The sequence below is a fragment of the Athene noctua genome, chromosome 1, assembly GCF_965140245.1.
Source record: "Athene noctua chromosome 1, bAthNoc1.hap1.1, whole genome shotgun sequence".
In the NCBI taxonomy this organism is placed as follows: Eukaryota; Metazoa; Chordata; class Aves; order Strigiformes; family Strigidae; genus Athene; species Athene noctua.
This window is the reverse complement of record NC_134037.1, coordinates 261,714,976-261,734,686: the sequence shown is the minus strand read 5'-3', so window position 1 is coordinate 261,734,686 and position 19,711 is coordinate 261,714,976. Positions and strand designations below refer to the sequence as shown.

General features: G+C 44.1%; 1 protein-coding gene across 2 annotated transcripts; it reads right to left on the bottom strand.

Moving 5' to 3' along the window:
* Positions 1–1,415: 1,415 nt before the first annotated feature.
* Positions 1,416–19,192, bottom strand: LRRC32 (leucine rich repeat containing 32). 2 transcript variants are annotated; one of them, XM_074918640.1, is made up of 3 exons: positions 19,084–19,192; positions 10,151–10,241; positions 1,416–5,465 (listed from the first exon to the last, which is right to left on the bottom strand). In XM_074918640.1, the coding sequence occupies exons 2-3, from the start codon at positions 10,235–10,237 to the stop codon at positions 3,525–3,527; spliced, it is 2,028 nt and encodes a 675-aa protein (XP_074774741.1). In that variant the 5' UTR covers positions 10,238–10,241; positions 19,084–19,192; the 3' UTR covers positions 1,416–3,524. The 2 variants fall into 2 exon arrangements, with proteins under 2 accessions (XP_074774741.1, XP_074774733.1); XM_074918632.1 differs by lacking the exon at positions 19,084–19,192 and adding an exon at positions 14,228–15,957.
* Positions 19,193–19,711: the final 519 nt, after the last annotated feature.

Sequence of the window (19,711 nt, the reverse complement as noted above, 5' to 3'; positions counted from 1 at the left end):
AATAGATATGGCCAGAGGATACCTTGCCATGCAAGGTAAGACGTGTTTTTCTCTCTTGTGGATATACAGGTGATTCAGGTTGTGGTTTGAGCTTGTTTCTGCCCAGGCAAGTGTACCGAATGGAATGGGGAATAGATAGGAACAGGAAAGCAAATGCTGTAGGCTCCCAAAATATTAGGAGACGCTTACTGGGTTTTACACTAATCCACTGTGGCTAGTTCAGAGCTGAGCAGGGTCCCTGCAGAGAGGTCTGTAGACAGCAGCTTTGGTATTCTGCTAGGGTATTTTTTTTTTTGTCGTGGCTTTGCAGGAAAAGCCAATGCCTTTGGAAACTGAGACTTGTCTTTCCGTGGATGGCCAACATGAGTCATGACTTGCTGAACTTTTAGGTACTCTCTCTGAAAGTGTTTCTAGTGTTTCCAGTACTTATATCTGCCTGATTCCACTGCACAGAATCATTTCTTGGAACAAACCACAGCTAATTGTGGTAGGAAATATTTGAAGGAGATCTGTTGTCCTGCCCCATGCAATAAGCTGTAGAGAGGAAGCCACTTGTTGCATGCAACATTTTTTAAAAAAAGCGTTTGTATTAGCTGCATAAATCCCACATGCTCTACTATGTATTCCAGAATCCTGGAAGGACATTCCTTGGCTTAGCAGCATGAGGTCTCTTTGCATCGACAGAGACTGTTGCAAGGACTTTATGAAAGAGTAATGAATGAGGGTATTAATTTGGTTGCAAAATTACAGTCAAAACAGCCTGTATTGTGCCAACCTATTAGGACAACAGGGCTAACTGGTGGAAAGATGTGTAATGTTTGAGTAACAGCTACGTTTGGTGCAGGATCAGGTACTTTGGCATTTGGGCTTCTTGCAGGCACAGGAGCAGACAGGGAGGCAAGACTTGGGGCTGTCATCTGCGTACCCCTATTTTGAGGAATAATATCATTGAGAGCTCCCATTTCTCCCTGTTTTCCCTCTCTTTGCTCTTTAATTCATGTTTTCTATCCCTCATGTTCCTCATCCCCTCCAGAATAACAGAACTGGCTGGAGCGGGCTCATGTCACTTCTCGGTTGCTCATGCTGCTAACAGAGAAATCCAAATGAGCCATGCAGCGCTTTACTCCTGAGGCTTATTCCTCGAGAAAGCTGTTTCTGCTCCCAGGGAAGTCAATGGAAGTCTAATTAGTCCCAGATGTTTAGTAATAACAAGCACTTCCTTTTGGTAGAGCCAAACATAAGCAGTGTTAAAACAGTTAATTAAATGGTTTTGGCTCTGTCATCAGGCTATTAACTAATTCCAGTCATGACAGCCAAGCTAATACTGGCTCTCAAAAGGAGATATAATCTTGCCGTGCTCAACACAAAAGACATGAACTCAGTGTGTGGCTAAACTGGCCCGCATCTGGGCACACAGCTCAGCTTGCTTTCACACCAAAGGAAAAAGCTCACCATCTTCAACATCGGGCTTCCGACTAATCCCCGGGATTGCTGCTTGTGCAAACTTTCTCCTGCAAAAATAAGAGCTTGAGCCAATGGGGAGTGTTGGCTTTCGTAGAGGTTAGATCAGGCCGTATTGCTGCTGACTCTGCAAATGCTTGCCTACATCTTCAGTAGATCTCCTTGTTCTCTATTGGTTGTATGGAGCAGCTACCCCTGATTCATCACCAGAAGGTAAAGATCTAAGGTGGACTCTGAACACCATAGAAAAATAGGAAGACATAATAGCTTTTCATCTGTGGAGCATTCCAAGCTGGTGCTTTAATATATTCACAACCCTGTGCTTTTTACAAAATTCAAAGGTGTTTTTATTGTACAAAATTCTACAATGAAAACTACCAGCCAGTTTCTTACATAACTGCTTAAAAAATAGAATTACGCACCTTTTTGTAGTGTATTAATTTTGACATTCACTAGCTGGAAGAAACAGAAATGGAGCAGCAATTTGACTCTGAGTTGTTTACCTGAACAGGTTTATGGTCTGACCTCTGTTTCTCTTACGTGCCTTCACGTACAGTTCTTGGCATTAACAGAAAACCTGATATAGCTCCTTTCGAAGCCATTGAACCCTGTTAGTAGGTCAGGCTCCCACTGTTGGTGAGCTTTTTTTCCACTTCAAAAGGGTGAATTTGCTGTCAGAGTACGGGACATAACATACGTCACTGCCAACTTTGAGCAACACAACAGGTTGGCCACGTTAAACCCATCACAGAATGAGGTTCTATATAACTTTTCTTGCAGCCAGTTCTCTAGACCATAATATCTTTTAGGGAGAGACGGTGGACATCTGGTCTGAATAATGGCCCAGGACTAGGTTTCCTGTGTATTGTTTCACACTGGTATCTTTAAAACACCTTTTTGCTGTCTAACCTCCTGTGACCTTTAAAAATAGATGTGTTACCCTTCTGCATTGAGTGCAACTGTATGCAGTGAGTTCCCAACAGTTTTCCTTAGAAATAGAAATATTTCAGTCCAATGTTAGCTGGTTGAAATTCATTCTCCAAGACTCTTCTTTTAAAAAGTATTCACCTCAGAGTTGAATTTCTTCACATTAAACCCAGTTAAATACGTATTGCACGTGAGGGGCAAATTTCTCCTCTTTGAGTTGAACTGTGGACCTGTGACCTCCTGAGCAGATCTGGGTAACGTACAGCGCAGCTGTTTCACACCTCGAATTTCTCTCGCATCGCTCATGGGTATTAAGTGTCAAGGCTAACTGACCTCACGGACCTCTCATGTCTTGCCCCAGTGCCTGGAGCAACACACTACAACCAAAGTGAGGTACCCAAAGAGGTTCCTACCACCAAGGTCTTTGGTTCCCATAGTCAGCCATGGATATTCTAAATGGCAGCCATGAGCACAACAGACACAAGCTGTAATTTCCTTTCTTATCTAATTTCTCATTATCAGATAAGAATGATCTGCAACCATCTTCAAGGAGTAAAAGATTGCATTTTGTCCTGACCTGGTGTAGGTTTGTATGATTTCGGTTTTAGAAGGGTTAGGAGCTAACCAGTTAGGAAAAATCAAACCTTAGATCAAATCAAAATATCTCCTGGAAGCACGTAATTTTAAGAAAGGTTTTCCTACTCAGTTGATGTCATCAATAACCGTCATAAAAAGGTAGTTCAGTTACAACGCTCAATTTGCAGAAAGTCTTTCGGTGAAGGTGACATCACTGAGTATCTCTGAGGTTAGTGAAAAGTCTCAGGACCTTAGAGGGCGTTTTTCTTGTAGTCTGGTTTAAATCACATATCCCTCAAAATAACAGCAGGACTTTACAGTGGCCTCTTCTACCACTCTATAAAATTTTTGAGCAGATCTGCTTGTGAATGAAGCAAGTGCAAAACCACGGCAAATTCTCTTTTCAGCCCCTGCAACCCGGAGCACTATAGTGGTGCAGTTCAGGAGCACTTTGTCTTAAAATCCACAGTGACAAATCAAAGATGAGAATTTTACCCTTCATTTCTACACACCGGCAGTGTAGCACCTGATTTCTTCAGTTCTCAAGGCATTTTGTGATCCTATGCTTTAAACTGATGGCTAAAGTTTTGCCTGCGGAAGCAAAAAAATGAACCCACGCCAATGATGATCACGGATAAAACCAACACAAATGTTAATATAATAAGGAAGTTGATTTTCTTCAGATCCTCTTTTTCACAGTCTTCTGGTCTAATGTTCCCGATGTGCATTTCTTCCTGGTACCCAAAGTTCTGAGTGTACTGACACGTTAAGTGCTCCACGTTGGGGATCTGGACATTTTTGTTCTGGATCATTGACGACAGCCAGATGTTTCCACAGCAGTTGAGTGGGTTCCCAGTGAGATACAAGTTTTTAAGGGAATTTTCTAATGCTAAAATATTGCTGTTTTGCAATGTGCTAAACCTATTGTTCCGTAGGTCCAGAACTTCCAGTGGAGAGTCACTACCCCACTTAGGCAGCCAGTTCAGTTGATTTTCGGAGAGGTTTAAATGTTTAAGGTGACTAAAACAAGGCAAGTCAATATTTAACTCTATCAGGCTATTGCCATGTAAATACAAATATTCCAGAGACTTTTCCAGTCCTGATAATGCTTTAACTTCTATTTTCAGTCCAGGGTTCATGGAGAGATCCAAGACAACGAGAGAAGTCTTGTAGAAAGTGTAAGCTGGTAGGATGCTCAGCATGTTGTCAGCTAGGTACAAGTACTGGAGAGTAGGAGAATCCACAAATGACACACAACCACTTTCCTCTCCAGCAAGTCTTTGCTTAGCTAATCCTGAGTACATGCTGCAAAGGCTGATATTATTGCTCTGTAGATTAAGAAGTCTGAGGCTGGGGAGACTTGAGAAAATATCAAATTGCAGGGTCTGAAGGTGGTTGTTTTGAATATAGAGCTCCTTCAAATTTGACAGCGTGCCAGCGTCTAGGAGAAGGTTTTGCAAAGCATTGTAGCTCAAGTCGAGGACAACTAGGGAGATCAACGCACTGTCATAAGTTACTACAAATGCCTGAAGACAATTTTTACTGAGATTAAGGGTGTGAAGGGACAACATTGATTCAAAGAACTCATCCGGAATGGATTTGATTTCATTATAACTTAAGTCTAAATATACAAGCTGGGATAAATAAAGAGAACTTTTGTTTCTACTTTGCTTCTGATCAAGAAGATGAAAAGAAGCATCTAGCCATTCATTTTCCATATAGTCCATTTTACTATGAGGGGATTCATCAGTGAGCTGGATTAAATTCTTTGATAAATTCAGAGTTACCAGCTTATTTACCTGGGGGAAGACTGGGAAGTGAAGCAGTTTGTTTTCACTCAGATCCAAACATCTTAAGCTATATTCATCATCTGACTTTGTGGTGTGGAAGGTCTCAATGCTATTCCTGCTAAGGTCAAGTATCTCCAGCTGTCTGAGGTTGAAATCAGAAATGCAAGTAATTGAATTCATGGAGAGATTGAGTTTGGAAAGGTTCACCAGAGTCTCAAAAGCACCTTCTTCTATTTCCATGATGATGTTACTCTGAAGATCTATCTCCACAAGACTGGGAGATCCCTGAAACATCTTGTGTGATATCATTATAATACTGTTGTCTGCCAAGGAAAGATACCGCAGTGCTGGAGCTTGTTTAATGAAATACTCAGCCATCCCATTGTACAGACTGTTGTGGGACAAGTCCAGTATTTCCACCTTGGGTAAATGTCCAATCCCTTCTGTCCCATTCTGAGCAAGTTCATATAAGTGATTGTTGGCTAAATTTATTTCCAGCAAACTCGTCATGTGTGCAAAGACTCCAGGCGTAATGAAGCTTATCTGGTTAGAGCTTAAATCCAGGCACTGGAGGGAAGTGTAAAATGATAACGGCATTTCAGGGATGCTTTGAATCAGATTTCCAGATAGATCTATTTTGTTTACATTCGGATGGAGCTCACGAGGGATTTGGTGGAGGTCTTTGTTGTGGCAAAATGCCTGCAAGTTTGCCTGCCAGAAAAAAAAAAAAAAAAGAAAAAAAAAAAGAGAGAAAATGGGCTGTCATGTGACAAATGAAAAAAACATCTTTGCATGAAATACAAGGAAAAAAACATTCAACATCCAGGGAGATCCTTCTTCTGAAACACTGATCACACTACTTTCTCTGAGCATTCAGACAGCAAGAACAACAACCCTAATCCTTCTTTGCAGCTAACAACACCCGTTTCATTTTAAAGACATTTCTGTCTTACAGCAGTAGGGAGTTTTATCTGCATGTGATACCTACTAAATGTTTTTGCACCTTTCTCCCAGGCTCATTTTAATAGTCCCAAGTGAAGGAGTTTTGCCCTCTTTCCATTGCAATCAAGCACTGCTTCCTCACCTTTGTTTTGATGTTTGGATTTTCTCAGCTTCATTACCCTATTACATTTTGCAAACTCTACTTGTAATAGTAAGCAGTACTTACTTAGAAGAGTTTCACCCTGTTGGCAGCATAGGTCCCAAAGCAAGGAGAAATGTCTAAGGATCCTAGAGCACAAAAACCATCTCTCTCCTTAATCACACCCTCAGATATTTGATCATGGCTTCGTTTAGCTACGGCATAGTTAAGCAATGCATCTTGAGCCAGATGGGTCATTCAACAACTGAAAATCTGATGCAAATCTCAAAACTCTTCCTGATTTTATCATCCATCTTTATCCTCTTCCTAAGGCAACAGTTCCCTTCTTCTTGTATGGGGAGCACACCTTATGAAACCACCCACACAAGACAGCCGTGACACAACATGGAAGAGACAAATTATGTAAAGCCAGCTTTTGAAAGGAAAGAAGCTGTGATGTGCAGTGACGGCCATGCCTTTTCAGTCCAGTTATGAGCAGCAGGGTAGAGAAAAAACTGAAGTGTCCAAGTCAAATTAATCTTCTACATGCATGTCTGTTTAATTGCAGCTAGGACTGAATCTGTGTCCAGAGCAAAACTTGGAGTATATGTTCACAAGGGACATTGGAAACATGAACGTGATCATCCTTGCATAAATGTCAAGCTGTATTTCGTTATTAAGGGGAACATACAGCAGCAGAAGGAAGTGGAATGTGAAAGGATTAGGCAGCATTTAAATTTACTGGAGGAAAATTCTTGTTATGAATTTATTTGGGTGACTGGGTCATGTGCTCTTTGTAGAAAGATCAGAAAGAAAAGAAAGGAAAAAAAAAAAAATCTGTTGAGTCTTAACTTCTGTGGACAAGCAAAATCCAGATTCCATGACGCAAAGCTTTTCAGACATTAAAGAAACATTGAATGTAGAAAATATTGAAAACCATCTGTTTCATGCAAACTTTTTTTTTTTTTTTTTTAGGTGAATGAAGTGGCAGGTCTGTTTAGGAGAAATGGGGCAATAGTCAGCATTTTGTGAATCTCTTTTGCATCGTGTGAGCTTTGGAGACAACACAAAAATGTGCCAGAGAAGTGTAAGTGCTCATCCAAACTCTAGATATACACAGGCTGCTCCATGGTCCTACCCATGACACATCTTTGCCAAAGATCCCAAGTAAATGGCATATTACAACCTGAACCCCCTCTTTTTTTTTCCCCTCCAATTCACTCAAATCTCCCGCACCTAAACAAATTAGGAAAAAAAAGCAGGAAATTTTCTGTCTTCTCCATGACATTATTTCTTTCCTGCAAAGCCACTGTAGCATTGCTCATGTTGAGCTAAAATGTGCACAGAGTTATGCTTATCTCCGAGGCCCAGAGTAGGAAGTCTCTTCTTGCTTGGTTTGTGAAAGAGGGAGAAACCAGAAGGAAACAAAATCCCCGAGTGAACAAGCCACAGCCGCTTTGCAGCCTAAGGCAGATATCAGGTTTCTTTCCACACTTTGGTCTCAACAAGTGTTGAGCATCCTCCACTCCCTCTGGTCACCCAGCGTCTTAGAAAAGTCCTGGCCCAGTTACCGTCAATGCCATCCAGCTGGTTTTCACTGAAGTTGACGGGGAAAAAGTCAGTCCCAGTTCACCGTGTATCTTGCAGGATTGGGCCTTTAATCTGCATCCTCTAAACTCTCCCAGTGACAAAAGGTACTGAAAATCTACACCTCCTAATGTCTGCTATTTGTTCCTATAATATTTCCCCTCCTGTTTTTTTTTTTTTCTTTTTAAAAACACTTTCATTCCTTTTCACTAACTATTTTGATCCTCGCTGAATTATTTATCTAGTCTATTCTGCGGCATCTCTACTCCCCCGAGACTCAAACTGCATGAATTCCATTCTCATCATCACTAGTAAGAAAATACGAAGCATGTCTCAGTGGGATGGAGCAAACAGCATCTGTTTGCTCCTATCTCCCCTCCTGCCACCCCATAGCCCAATGGGTTGACAGCCTGAGGCTGAAAAAGTGTTTTTTGCTGGTCTCACATTCTGACTTCATCACCTCTGCCAGTGCTGCTACTGGTTTGTTTGAAGTCCATTGGTGAGAAATACTGCAGGGTGGGGATCACTTGGTCCCTTTAGTGGCTGGTGCCATTCAGGTACTGGTGAAAAAATGACCCAACAGCTCCAAAGTTGAGCATCATTTGGATTCTGACTCTAGTTCTTCAGTGCTGAGCACTGGGTGGAAGTTCTCACCCACCTTAGTAAAATCCCCACAAACAACGAAACTGGATCCAAGCCTCCACTTGTGTTCTGCACCAACTCATGAGTGTTTGAACCAAAGAACTTGGGCTGGAGACACTTGGCTCTGACATGCACTTGCATGGTGTCCATGCTCACTCTCTAGAAGAGCTGCCCAGGTGGAGGCTCAGCTACACAACCAAATCTTAGCAATTTTCCCAAGTACCACATATCAGCTGACCTACTATAACCGGTTATGCACGTGTTCTTGCATCACCTCAACGTAAGGTAAGATATAATCTGCGAAACATCCTTCCCTAAATTATTTGAAAGCTCTTCCTTTGCCAGTTAATATGAATTAGCAGAAGCATCCTTCTTTGGGAGGCCAAACATGAACTAGTTGAAGCGCCTCTCCGTGGAAGGCAATGTGAGTTAAGAAGAACCTCCTGCCATTTAAGTTGTACCTTGTCTCACAAACAGGTAGATGTGCAGTGACTTGTACAATCAGCGCAGCTCACTCCCATGTCTGCTGGGGACTGTTTACTTGCTAAAACCTCTTTTACAAGACTTTGGTTCAAAGACAGGACCACCAGTGGTGAGTCAGAGAGGGGCACAGGTTTCTGACTCATGCTTCTTTGTCCAGATCCGGGATGAAAGTTTCCATTTCTGGGCCTTTGCTATTCTAAAGGTGTCACCACAGGGAAAGCATTGTGTGAAACACCGAGGCTGTGATGAAAAATAATCATGTGAAGTAATCAGGACTCTCAGCGGACCCATCTGCTAACCCAGTAGCTCCCTCTTTCTTTAAGCTGTTTGGCTTTACACCCTCCTCCTTCTATTAGACCAAACGCCCAGCAAAAGAAGACAAGCATTGCTGAGCTGTTAATTTGTGCCAGATGAGCATTCCAGCCCCTGACTGCAGCATGTTTTCTGTCAGGGTCAAATTTATCCCAGACTAGTTGCGTAGAGCCTTAGGTTGTTGTCTTGATGAAAGCAGTTTACAGTGGAGTGGTGGAAACAACCATGTGTTTAGTTCTCAGCAATCAGCCTGATCTGTGACCCATCAAGAAAGGGGACAGGATGAATCGGCTTGGATTATTGCGTGTCTCACCCAGCCTTCATGTGACTATGATACATGGGACCCAAGCTGTCATGTTTACAGTGGCTTCATCAGTTTTCCCTCTCCAGCCAATGAATTGAGCTACCCAGTCACCTTCCCAAGATCTTTTTATATATACTAGCTCTTAATTTCTCTGGAATTCAGGAAGTGCAGCAATACAGCAGGGTGGGCAGGAATGGAATGAGTCCCATAAGGGAGATGTGTACAGCTAGCAAATTATTTTTTTCCCTATTTTGGAAATTCTTGAGGATTTGTGCTGAACAGCTTCAACGTTCAGAAAAAAAAAAAAAAAAAAAAAAAAAGGAAAGATAAGTATTTTTAAATGTCCTGTTACAGTCAGAAACACTTGGATAGGGGAAGGAGAAAGTTCAGCTGTGAAGAACGTTTATAATATTGTACCAGGTGCTTGCAAAAAATTCAAGGAACAAATTTTGTACTGGAACGAGAGGCTTTGTCACTTCTTTTACCTCCAGCAGAAGTCAGGTACAACTCCCTCGGCAGCAATGCTGTGTCAGGGCAGAGGAGGTCAGTCTCCCTATTATTACAAAAGGGCTGGTATAGATGTATTTCACAGAAGATGCTTTATTTAAAGCACAAAGAACTTTGCCCTGATATAAAGGAGTTGATTTTAGGTCTAAGTCCTTTCTTTGTCTCGGTCACAGAATCTCTATACAGTCCTGGGGAAATCAGGTTAAATTTCTTTTAACCAGCTCCCCTTTAGAAAAAAAAAATGGAGAAAATGACACTTCTTTCCCCCCACCTCCCCTTTTTTGTGTTGTCGCTACAACAAGGACATAACCTGAGAATAGCCTGCTGAGCATCCACTACCCCAGGAAAGCCCATCTCTGCCATCACGGAGAGTCCCGTCCTGGGGGGTTTTCCCTTCTCACAGTCCACAGCTGGGCCTGTAACAAGGGGTCCCAACCTCATCCAGGATCTCAAGGGGCCAGAGTAGGGAGACAGCCTTACCATTTCACAGGACATCCCCTCTCTGGGCTGATTGTTAGAGGTCCCTCGGTTCACCACTGCCAGGAAGAAGATGATGTACAGTTTCATGGTTCTGCAGGTAAAAGTAATTATGGTTAGATTTCAAATGGGACTCAGGGGTTGATGCTTGCGAAAGCTGTCGCCAGATCATCGTCTAACATGGAAAAGCACACATGCTGTACAATAGCTTACAGAATCACAGAATCACAGAATCATCTAGGTTGGAAAAGACCTTGAAGATCATCTAGTCCAACCATTGACCTAACACTGACCGTTCCCAGCTCCGCCAGATCCCTCAGCGCTGGCTCAGCCCGACTCTTCAACCCCTCCAGGGATCCTGGGGACTCCCCCCTGCCCTGGGCAGCCCATTCCAATGCCCAACAGCCCCTTCTGCAAAGAAATGCTTCCTGACATCCAGTCTAAACCTTCCCTGGTGAAATTTGAGGCCATTCCCTCTTGTCCTATCACTTACTACTTGGTTAAAGAGACTCATCCCCCCTCTCTGCACCCTCCTGACAGGGAGTTGCAGAGGGCCAGGAGGTCTCCCCTCAGCCTCCTCTTCTCCAGACTGAACCCCCCCAGTTCCCCCAGCCGCTCCCCAGCAGACCTGTGCTCCAGACCCTGCCCCAGCTCCGTTGCCCTTCTCTGGCCACGCTCGAGTCATTCAATGGCCTTTTTGGGGTGAGGGGCCCAAAACTGAACCCAGGAATCGAGGGGCGGCCTCCCCAGTGCCGAACCCAGGGCTCAGATCCCTTCCCTGTCCCTGCTGGCCACGCCAGTGCTGACACAAGCCAGGATGCCATTGCCCTTCTTGGCCCCTGGACACACTCTGGCTCCTGTTCAGCCAGCTGTCAATCACCCCCCCAGGTCCCTCTCTGACTGGTAAATTAACCCATCTCTGAGCCTATAGCACTTATGACCTACCTGTGTACATTTGTACCCCTTTGAGCCTGGTGGGAAAAAAAGATTTATATGAGGACTTAAAAAGAAGGTCCAAGGCATTTTGTGGGATTGCCCCTGTTTGATTTCAGCTGCTACCTCAATGATACCCAGGCCACGCAGAGAAGTTCAGATGCTCAAGCTGGGCAGTGTGTCTCACATCGTGGAGAAAGACAAGCACTGAAGACTGAGTTACCTTCACTCTTCCCATAGAGGCAGCTCAGAGACTTTCAACTGGGCTGGAGTTTTGGGGTGCCAAGTACGGAGCAAAGTGAAACGGTGCCACTCAGAAACAACAAGCAATGGGAACACTTTCCATTTCCACTCCTCTCATCCCAGAGTGTCAAAAAGCTTTTACACACTCATTCAGATTTGCTGAGTTAATATAAACAGCTTAAAGAACGGACTGAGAACATTTTATCCAAATGTTAGTTTTTCCATTTTATACATCCCAGGTACGGGCAGGCTTTTGAATATATTTGAAAGCAGGTGCCTTACAATGAGTCAGGTATAAAATGGGATGGATTTGTGTGAAACAAAGGATTCATCAGGGTTATAACTGTTTAGAAAGCACTCCAGAAATTAGCATAGAAATAAATACAAAAGGATCGAACAACACTGGGAGGCCTGTCACTGAGCAAGGGGAGAAAAATGGAAATGAAGCCAAGGGAAAGCATTTGTCCTTCAAATGGTGTGTTTCTAGATGGACACTGATAAGGTTCCTGGCTGTGGTGACTACGGGTGTGAGCTCCAGATATCACTTCTTTATGGCAGCCTCTGTTGCAGCCATGTTGAATCTGTCTGCATTTGTATGGCTTCTTGCAAGCAGATGGGAGCTCGTCCTGCCCACATCCAGAGTCGGTGAGACACACGCCAGCTCCCACCTGGAAGCCATGCAGCAGTGCTTGGTCAGCACTGCTCTTAAGCCTTTCTAGGAGCAAACCTGCATCTGTCAAGCTCCAAATGCACGCCAATCCCATGCACATGTGCCGCCAAATACCGGCATCAATGTACCGTTACTCAGCGGATTCCACCCACAGAACATGAGGAGGCTGGAAACAAAAGCAATGGGATTGTTCCCAGCCTTCACTTAGTCACTGTTTGAAGGATGCAGCTGATGGCCACGCTTCTGCGCAGGAATTACAATTGCTGAACATCAATGACAACAGGTTCACTGTGGGAACCTGCTCATCCTTCCACTTCCCAACCAGAGAGAAGAGCTGTGTACTAGGAAGAGAGAAACTGGGGAAGCTTAGACAACAGCTCCTCTGTTTTCAGACTGAATATTCCTTCTAGTTCAGTGAAACAACAAGTAATGGATGATGGTCTGGGACTCCAAGGTGAAAGAGATTGGAGTTTGTCTTTGGGGCTCAGCAGCAGAATCAGAAATCCGTTCCCCACTTCTAAAACAAGACCAGAGGTCTTCATTCTTGGCCCTTTTTATTAATGTTTGCAAAATATGCTGAAATCATTCTGTGGAAGGAGGAAATGCTGATAACACCATCTATAATGTCTATCATTCCCCTTCTGTTCCTCATTCCCCAGGCTTAGAGGAGTGGGTGCCTCCTCTAAGGAGGAGAAATTTTATCATTTTGGTATTAGTTTGCTGAGAGAAAAGACAAACATACCGATCATTACAAGGCTTTGCTCAGAGCCCTCAGACAGAAATTATTTCTCTTTAGACCCAATGAATTAAGCTGAGGAAATCTCCATGGATATTACCCACAACAGGACACCACCCTGATGGACAGCATACATCCCATGCACTCTGAGACGTCTCCTCTTGTCACATTGTCAGCGCAAAAAAATGGTCCCTTTGCTTCTTAAATAATAAACCTGGCACAATCCGGGGTCCTTAACATGGTTTGAAACTTCCTAAATTGTAAGTTTATAAAGCAACTGGTAAACCGATATTTTTGAACACTAAAATCTGATTTAATGGCTTGCTGTGTAAGACAGATCTGTAGTAAGGAAGGAGACTGTCCCTCAAGGTGATTCTAAGGTGGCTGTCACACTCTGAAGCACTGGGACATGGTGGTCTCTTCCAGCATGAGACCACATGGACTCCATCCAAAGGAGGATAAGCCACTCCTCATGGTGCAGCACAACCTCCTTGCTCGTGCAGGTTCCCTTTGCAAGGTGGTTTTCTGTTCAGCTGTCCAGCTGAGGAGCTTTTTCTGCCTAGCTTTTCTCTAGACAACCTTTAGACCCTCCTCAGCAACACCTGGTGTGACACAGCACTGCGTCCCCCTCCTCTCTGCTCTCTGGGCAGATCTCAGCCCCGCCAGGGCAGGGCTGGGAGTTCACAGAACCCTCATTGCCCTGGTGCCAGAGAGCATCACCACTAAATCCCTGCCTGCTGGCACTGATGTCTCTAACCACAGCTTACAAAACCAGTCTGGCGCAGCAGCAGCAGCAGCAGCAGCAGCATCTTGACCTAAAGAAGCTTTTATTGCTCTGAGGCTTTCCCAGAGTTGAAGCATCTTCGTGCTCAGTGCCATTTGCTCCCGCTGGCAGCTGTGATAAAATCCCAGCACACCTCCGAGCAGGCTTGAGCTCTGAACCCCACTCAATGTCACAGCTTTCCGTCACAGTACTTCAAAATCACCCATCCCCAGCTGAAAAATATAGGTGATTTCAGTAACACCCCCAAGGAGTCTTATTAAGTAGGTCAAATAATTTAGCATCTAGAAAAAGCATGGTACCCAAACCACATCAGTATATCCATTTAACAGATGGGAGGGCAAAGGCAGAGAAAAGCAGTGGTTTGCCCCAGGACACATTTGAAACCATGGAATAATCTGGGTTTAATCCCAGTTTGCCCGGTTCCCACTCCAGAACAGTATTTGCCTGCACCTCTGTTACATATTAACCCTGAAACCACTTCATAGATGTTGCTTGTAGCTAACAACATCACCTTCCGAATTTCCCCCAAAGGTAATTCCTGTTACTGCTCAGACAATTAACAGAGACGTTCGCCTGTGCCAAAGAGAGGTTAAATACAAGGGAATACACAAAACACAAACCAAACTCCCCAGGGTCTGATCCTTTTTCACACAAGACTCTGATGCTAAATTAGAGCCTTCAGGGTTAAAAAAAGAGTGAATATTTCACATTTACCTTGTTTCAAGGGTTTCTTGCATCCCCAAACACTGCTTATCATGTCTTGAAAAAGCATATCCAGCTCTTCGAAACCGGTTCAGTCCCGGTACTGATGAAATTGTTCTTCAGCTTCACGTCGATCCATTCAGGACGCCAAGAGGCTCACCCGTAACTTCAGAACGAAGGCATTTTCAGGGAAATAACCTTATTTGGGACAGTGTCTGCTTTAAATTATGTTGCTTGTCTTCCTCCGGACTCCTCTCCAGGCTCTTGCTGGGTCCTAGCCACCGTTGTGCTCCGGACGGAGTCAGCTACTGTGCGACATCCTGAAGCCCTTTCTCAGGGCAGGCGTTAAGAAACAAGGGGGATTTTTGCCAGAGAAACCATCAGGATCGGGCCATGGGTTTGCACAGGGGAATAAGTGACTTATCATTGCCGATGCCATTGTTTAGCTGCGTGCGTGGTGCAAGGCGATGTGTTTACTTTAGGGTTTTGTGCCTGGGAGTTACATTCCTGGAGGGTTGTAGCCTCCTACCCCTGCACCTAAATCACTCTCTGCATTGTTAAGAAAACAGCGCTTGAGGATTAAAGGTTTCAAACTCACGGCTGATAAATATAAAGCCAAGAAGCTTGAGATTCTTCTTGTCCTGGAAGAAATAACTTTTTTTTTTTTTTTTTTTTTTCAGTGGCCCCACTAATCAGAGTGGGATAGGAGTCTGCTGGCAGGAAGTGGGGGCTCGGTCTCAGCTACAACTCACCTGACTTGAAGGGTTTTCATGGCACAAGGGTGGAATTAGGGAGACAGGTAAAGGCAGGAGGGTCTGAACATCCAGATAAACTGCGGAATTTTTAGCAGTGAGTACACAGTGCTCAATCTACAGGACATGCTAGTAAAAACTTCCCATTGCAAGAGGGGTGCTTGTTGTCATGCAGATGATTTCAGATTGCCTGCAAGTTCAGCTTTTTTATTTATTATTTTGTGCTGCCCTCTAGGGCTGGAGCAGCTGTCTAATTGCTGGTTTCCTCACTTCCTTTTGCTAATTAAGTCCTGCTTCCACCTTGATACAGATTTCCCACTGCTTTCTCCCAACTTCACGAGCTTGAAGTGTTGCAGTGCACTTTTCCCGTGGTTGAAATCATATAGCAAAGAGCCGTGCTCTTAGCATCTCGTGTGCTTTGTAATGCACTCTGAAATGAGAGGCATAAATGTTAGGAAGAGGCAGCACTATGCGTGTGGGCAGGAGAAGGCACGATTTGGTGCAATGGATAGAAAAATTCGCATTTAGCTCTCAGGACAACAGTTTTCCAGCGTGATTATCACTACCCCGGACAGGTTGCCCTTGACTTGGCTTTCATCACACCAGTTTTTTTATCACCTTCCCCCAAGCACGTAGTGTCTTCCCTTGGTCAGAGCTGGCTGCAGAGCTGTTTTTCACTTGTTCCTTTTGGCACGCTCCCTGGAGTCAAGTCCTCCACCTGCAATCCCCTTGGGGTAGGCAGGAAACTCATGCTGAAGCTGGGGGCCCCTGTGGTGTCCAGAGGTTTAAATGCCTTTTGGATGCTCTCTGGGTTTAGAGTTTGCTTTGTCAGCAGTGTGCAATAGCACTTGCAACGCACAGACATTTCACAGGAAAAACCTCCAATATTTGAGGTCTTCAAGAAAACAAAAATATTTTTCTTTTTTCTTTTCTTTCTTTTTTTTTTTTTAAATAGGATATTTTGATTTGATTTGGAGATTGAATGCAAATATCATGCCTGTAATGAAGAATGACAAGTGCCCTGGATGATTTCGGCTTCACTTTTTTCTACACCTGGATGTTCAGAGCACTTCGGGAAGTTTGGATTTGCAGGGGTAAAAATAGCAGGGCTTTTGTTGGTTGTGCTTTTTAAAAAGCCAGCTCTGTTCCTCAAGCTGTTTTACTGAGTGGCCAAGCAGCTGTGCCAGCTGAACTGTGAAGAAGAGCCTGGACAGAAACAAATGCCAAAGCAGGAGGGAAGGGCATGCACTGATTCTGCTGCTCAGGACTTTGCTTCATTAAAACCACAGCTTTAGAGGACACCAACCGCGCTGTGAAAGATTAGCACTGTCCTCACCATCTTCGCCCTTTCCTAAAGGGGATTTGACAGCAAATAGTTTCAAAGACCCTGAAGCACTTGGCTGACTTCCCATTTTCAATATTTTTTGTGCCTTGGGCTACCCAGCAGTTTACACTTTAAAATGTCAGTGAAATATTTCAGGGTGTGTGTTTGGTAGCCACGTCTGCAGAGCAAGGGTCGTCTCCATCAGACAGATTGGTTCATCTCCATCGGGCAGATTTTGGAGAATTGAGCACTTTTGCCCACCTGCACAAAATAGCAAGGGCTGTCCCATCGCACTGGTGCCAGAGGGTTGGCACCTGTGACCCTTTGAAATCAGGGCCTTCCTGATTTTGCTGTGGTCTCAGCAATTGCTGCCTGCTCATTTTCTGCCAACACCATCTGGATTTCTCCCCACATCACCCAGATCTGGGGGCACCTCATCAGACCTCTCCTCCAAACACTCTTCCCAGCATGGCCCAGAGCAAGGAAAAGAAAAAAAAAATAAGCAAATCCCAGCCGCTGGCTCTCACGAGCCAGTCCATAATCTGCTGCAGGTTCCCAAGGGTTTCAGATAAACAAGAATATGTCTTGACGATTATGTGTCTTGAACCTCCAGACCTTTTGGAGTCTGTCCATCCATAACGCTGCTGCTTTCTAAGGCACTGCTTTTGGGTTGAGTCTTGTGTCGAGCCGTATGAATCAAACTCTCCAGAGAAGTAAATAAAACAAGCTCCCGCCTTAGAAAGTGGGTCTGAACTGCAAGGGCAGGAGTGGGACAAGTCTTGCTCCCTTTCGACTGGAATAGCTCCCTGGTGATTCATCCCACCAGGGAGCTGGAGAAGACATTAATATTAACCCTAGTAAAAAATAAGTAGCCCATGCCATCCTCAGCCACAGCTTTTGAGAAAGAGGCACAGATCCACCTCCTGAGACCCTACAACAACTCCAGGAGCTGCTTCTCCTGGTTCATTTTGCTCATGCACTGTGCTTGGTCTCTCATGGGCAGATGCAGCCTCCTGCCTCTCTGGTGTCAAGTCCACACGTCAAAACAAGGACTCCCACATCTCCTGAATCCCAACGTGCCTTTTCTCCTGTCTTTTGAAGCTGTTTCCATCCTTCCTTCTCTCTCTGTCTTCTCTCCATGTGCACCTCCATCAGGTGTTCAGCCAACAGCATTTCCCCACCAAAAATTAACATTTTCAATGAACTGAACACACAGGGTTTGGCCCGATTCCCCACTGTATTCACCTTTTTTTTTTTTTTTTTCTTTTTTTTCTATTCCTCTCTCCAGGAGAGCAAATGGAAATGAATGAGAATTGCATGAAACCCACCAACCTGGAGACTTTATGAGTGAGGGGCTGAGCAAAGGGACAGCAGCAAATGGGAAAATGAAAACACCTCCATCAACAAAAAGTGACATGTACTGGCACTTGCAGATTAAACTATCTGAACATGAAATACTCTCCCTGGAGAACAAAATTTCTGAAGAAACTCAAATTCAGAAACCAAACCAGAATGTATTCTCACTAGCTTTAATTTAAGTGCAGCAAAAAGAGAGAAAAATCAGCTTTTAATTCAGCATTTTTGCTTTTACTGACAGTGGAGTCAGTGTTTAAGAAAAGGTGTACTCAATTTGTATTATCCAACAGGAGATAAAATGAAGTGAGGAAAATTATTTCTGATAGATTTGACTTGCATAACACTGATACCCCCCCCCCCCATGAATCCATCCATCACTGTATTAGTAAAAGGCCAGGCACTGATACTAAGCTGTAACCATCTGCTTTAAAAAAGAGATTATGAATTTTTGTTACTGAAAACTAAAGGGTTTCAGAATTTTGGAGTGATAAGTTGATTTTAAATATGAAATTATCACATTTCAGTAAAAAACCCCAAACTTCCACTGTTGTGGAAAGCCAAACTTTGGCTTCTATTTAAGGGAAACATATTTCTACTTTTATCTAAAATACAACAGGGTTTGTCTTTGGAAAATCATCTGTGACTTTGATATAAACTAGGATTTTCTAAAACTTGACTATTTCCAAATATTGCTTCAACATTAATTCCTCGTGATAACAGTCCAGATGCAGCAAAACACCGGCAGTAAGTCATCGTTCACCCAAGGTGACTTTCAAGCTGTCAGCATCTTAGGAGTAGAAAAATAACCCTGCCATCCCACACCTCGTGCTCCAACGGGGAGAGTTCAATGACAGCACTGATAGTAAGAAGCGCAGATAAACTAAACAGCATTTTGCCCATTTTACCCGAGGGACTGTGTGATTTGCCCAAGGCTATATTAGGATTCAGTGTCGGAGAGCTGGGCGAGCAGTGTTTAATCAGTACACAATGCTGATCTCTGCAGCACTCCTGGTTCAGAGACCTATAATGCAGTAACACCATAAATAGACTAGAGTCCTGTGAAGAAAGGAAAAAAAAAAAATCCATCTCCTCATCTTCCATTACTGTAAACACAGAGAATAATAACAAAGCAGGCATATGACAACTGTATTGTTATAAACTAAGCAGTGCCTCCTTAATGTAAAGGATCTAACTCGCTGCAGTGTAAGTCCCTGATGGATTAAATACACAGCTGTGTGGATAGAGCCATCTATACAGTGTGTTTAGTCAGTTCCTCAGCCTATTCCTAAACACAGTATATTTTATTTATACAGTACCTTCCTCATCTGTGTTATTTTTAAAGGCTGCAGCTCTAAGTCACCAGAGCCCCCTTCTCTCCCGCAGTCGAAAGCTCAACTTTCCAGCAGGCTCCCCGGTTCGCACACGTCTTCACGTACCTGCTCTGTGGCTGGAGGAGGAGGAGGAGGAGGAGGTTTTGCCTCTGCTTGCAGCCTTCTGCCTCCCGGACTCTCCCAGCAGCCTTTCCAGCACAAGCCGAGGAAGAGTTTCCTTGGGGAAGTCGTACCTCTGTTGCATGCCAGCTGACTAAAACTCTGCGAGCTCCGAGAGAAGTTTGAAGTCACAGGGAAAAAAAATACTCCCCATAGACTGGTCCTTGAATTCATTCCTTCGCAGTCATGAGCTCTTATATATTCCCAGGCTCCCACGAGCACGTGAATACATACCTCCGTAATAGTTTTAAAATGTGTGTGTCCTCTGCGCTTCTCTTTATTTTCCATTTCGTTCATTCAACCTTGGCTTATTTCCTGCAGTTTCTCAGCTGGTAATTACGCTCCTCTCGTATTGACACATGAAACAGTCTGTGAATACCACAAAAAATCCCCTCCGCAGGCTTTGGGGACACGTGCTTGCCTCTGAAGTTTGCCGTGCCTGTCCCACAGATGTGAGCGTGTGCTTTCAGCCACACGGACCTGCAGATTCTTGGGGGCAGTGCTCGCCGGGACTGGGGTAAATCACAGGGACTGGAGCTGGCTGCAAACCCTAAACTCCAAGTCCGTGCAGGAT

Excerpts from the sequence above, each read along its gene's own strand:
- LRRC32 (XM_074918632.1), bottom strand. The coding sequence starts at position 14,250 with ATGCAAGAAACCCTTGAAACAAG. Across the intron at positions 10,242-14,227 it reads CAAGAAACCCTTGAAACAAG|AACCATGAAACTGTACATCA; the intron begins GTAAATGTGAAA and ends TTTTACCTGCAG. Across the intron at positions 5,466-10,150 it reads AGGGGATGTCCTGTGAAATG|GCAAACTTGCAGGCATTTTG; the intron begins GTAAGGCTGTCT and ends TTTTTCTGGCAG.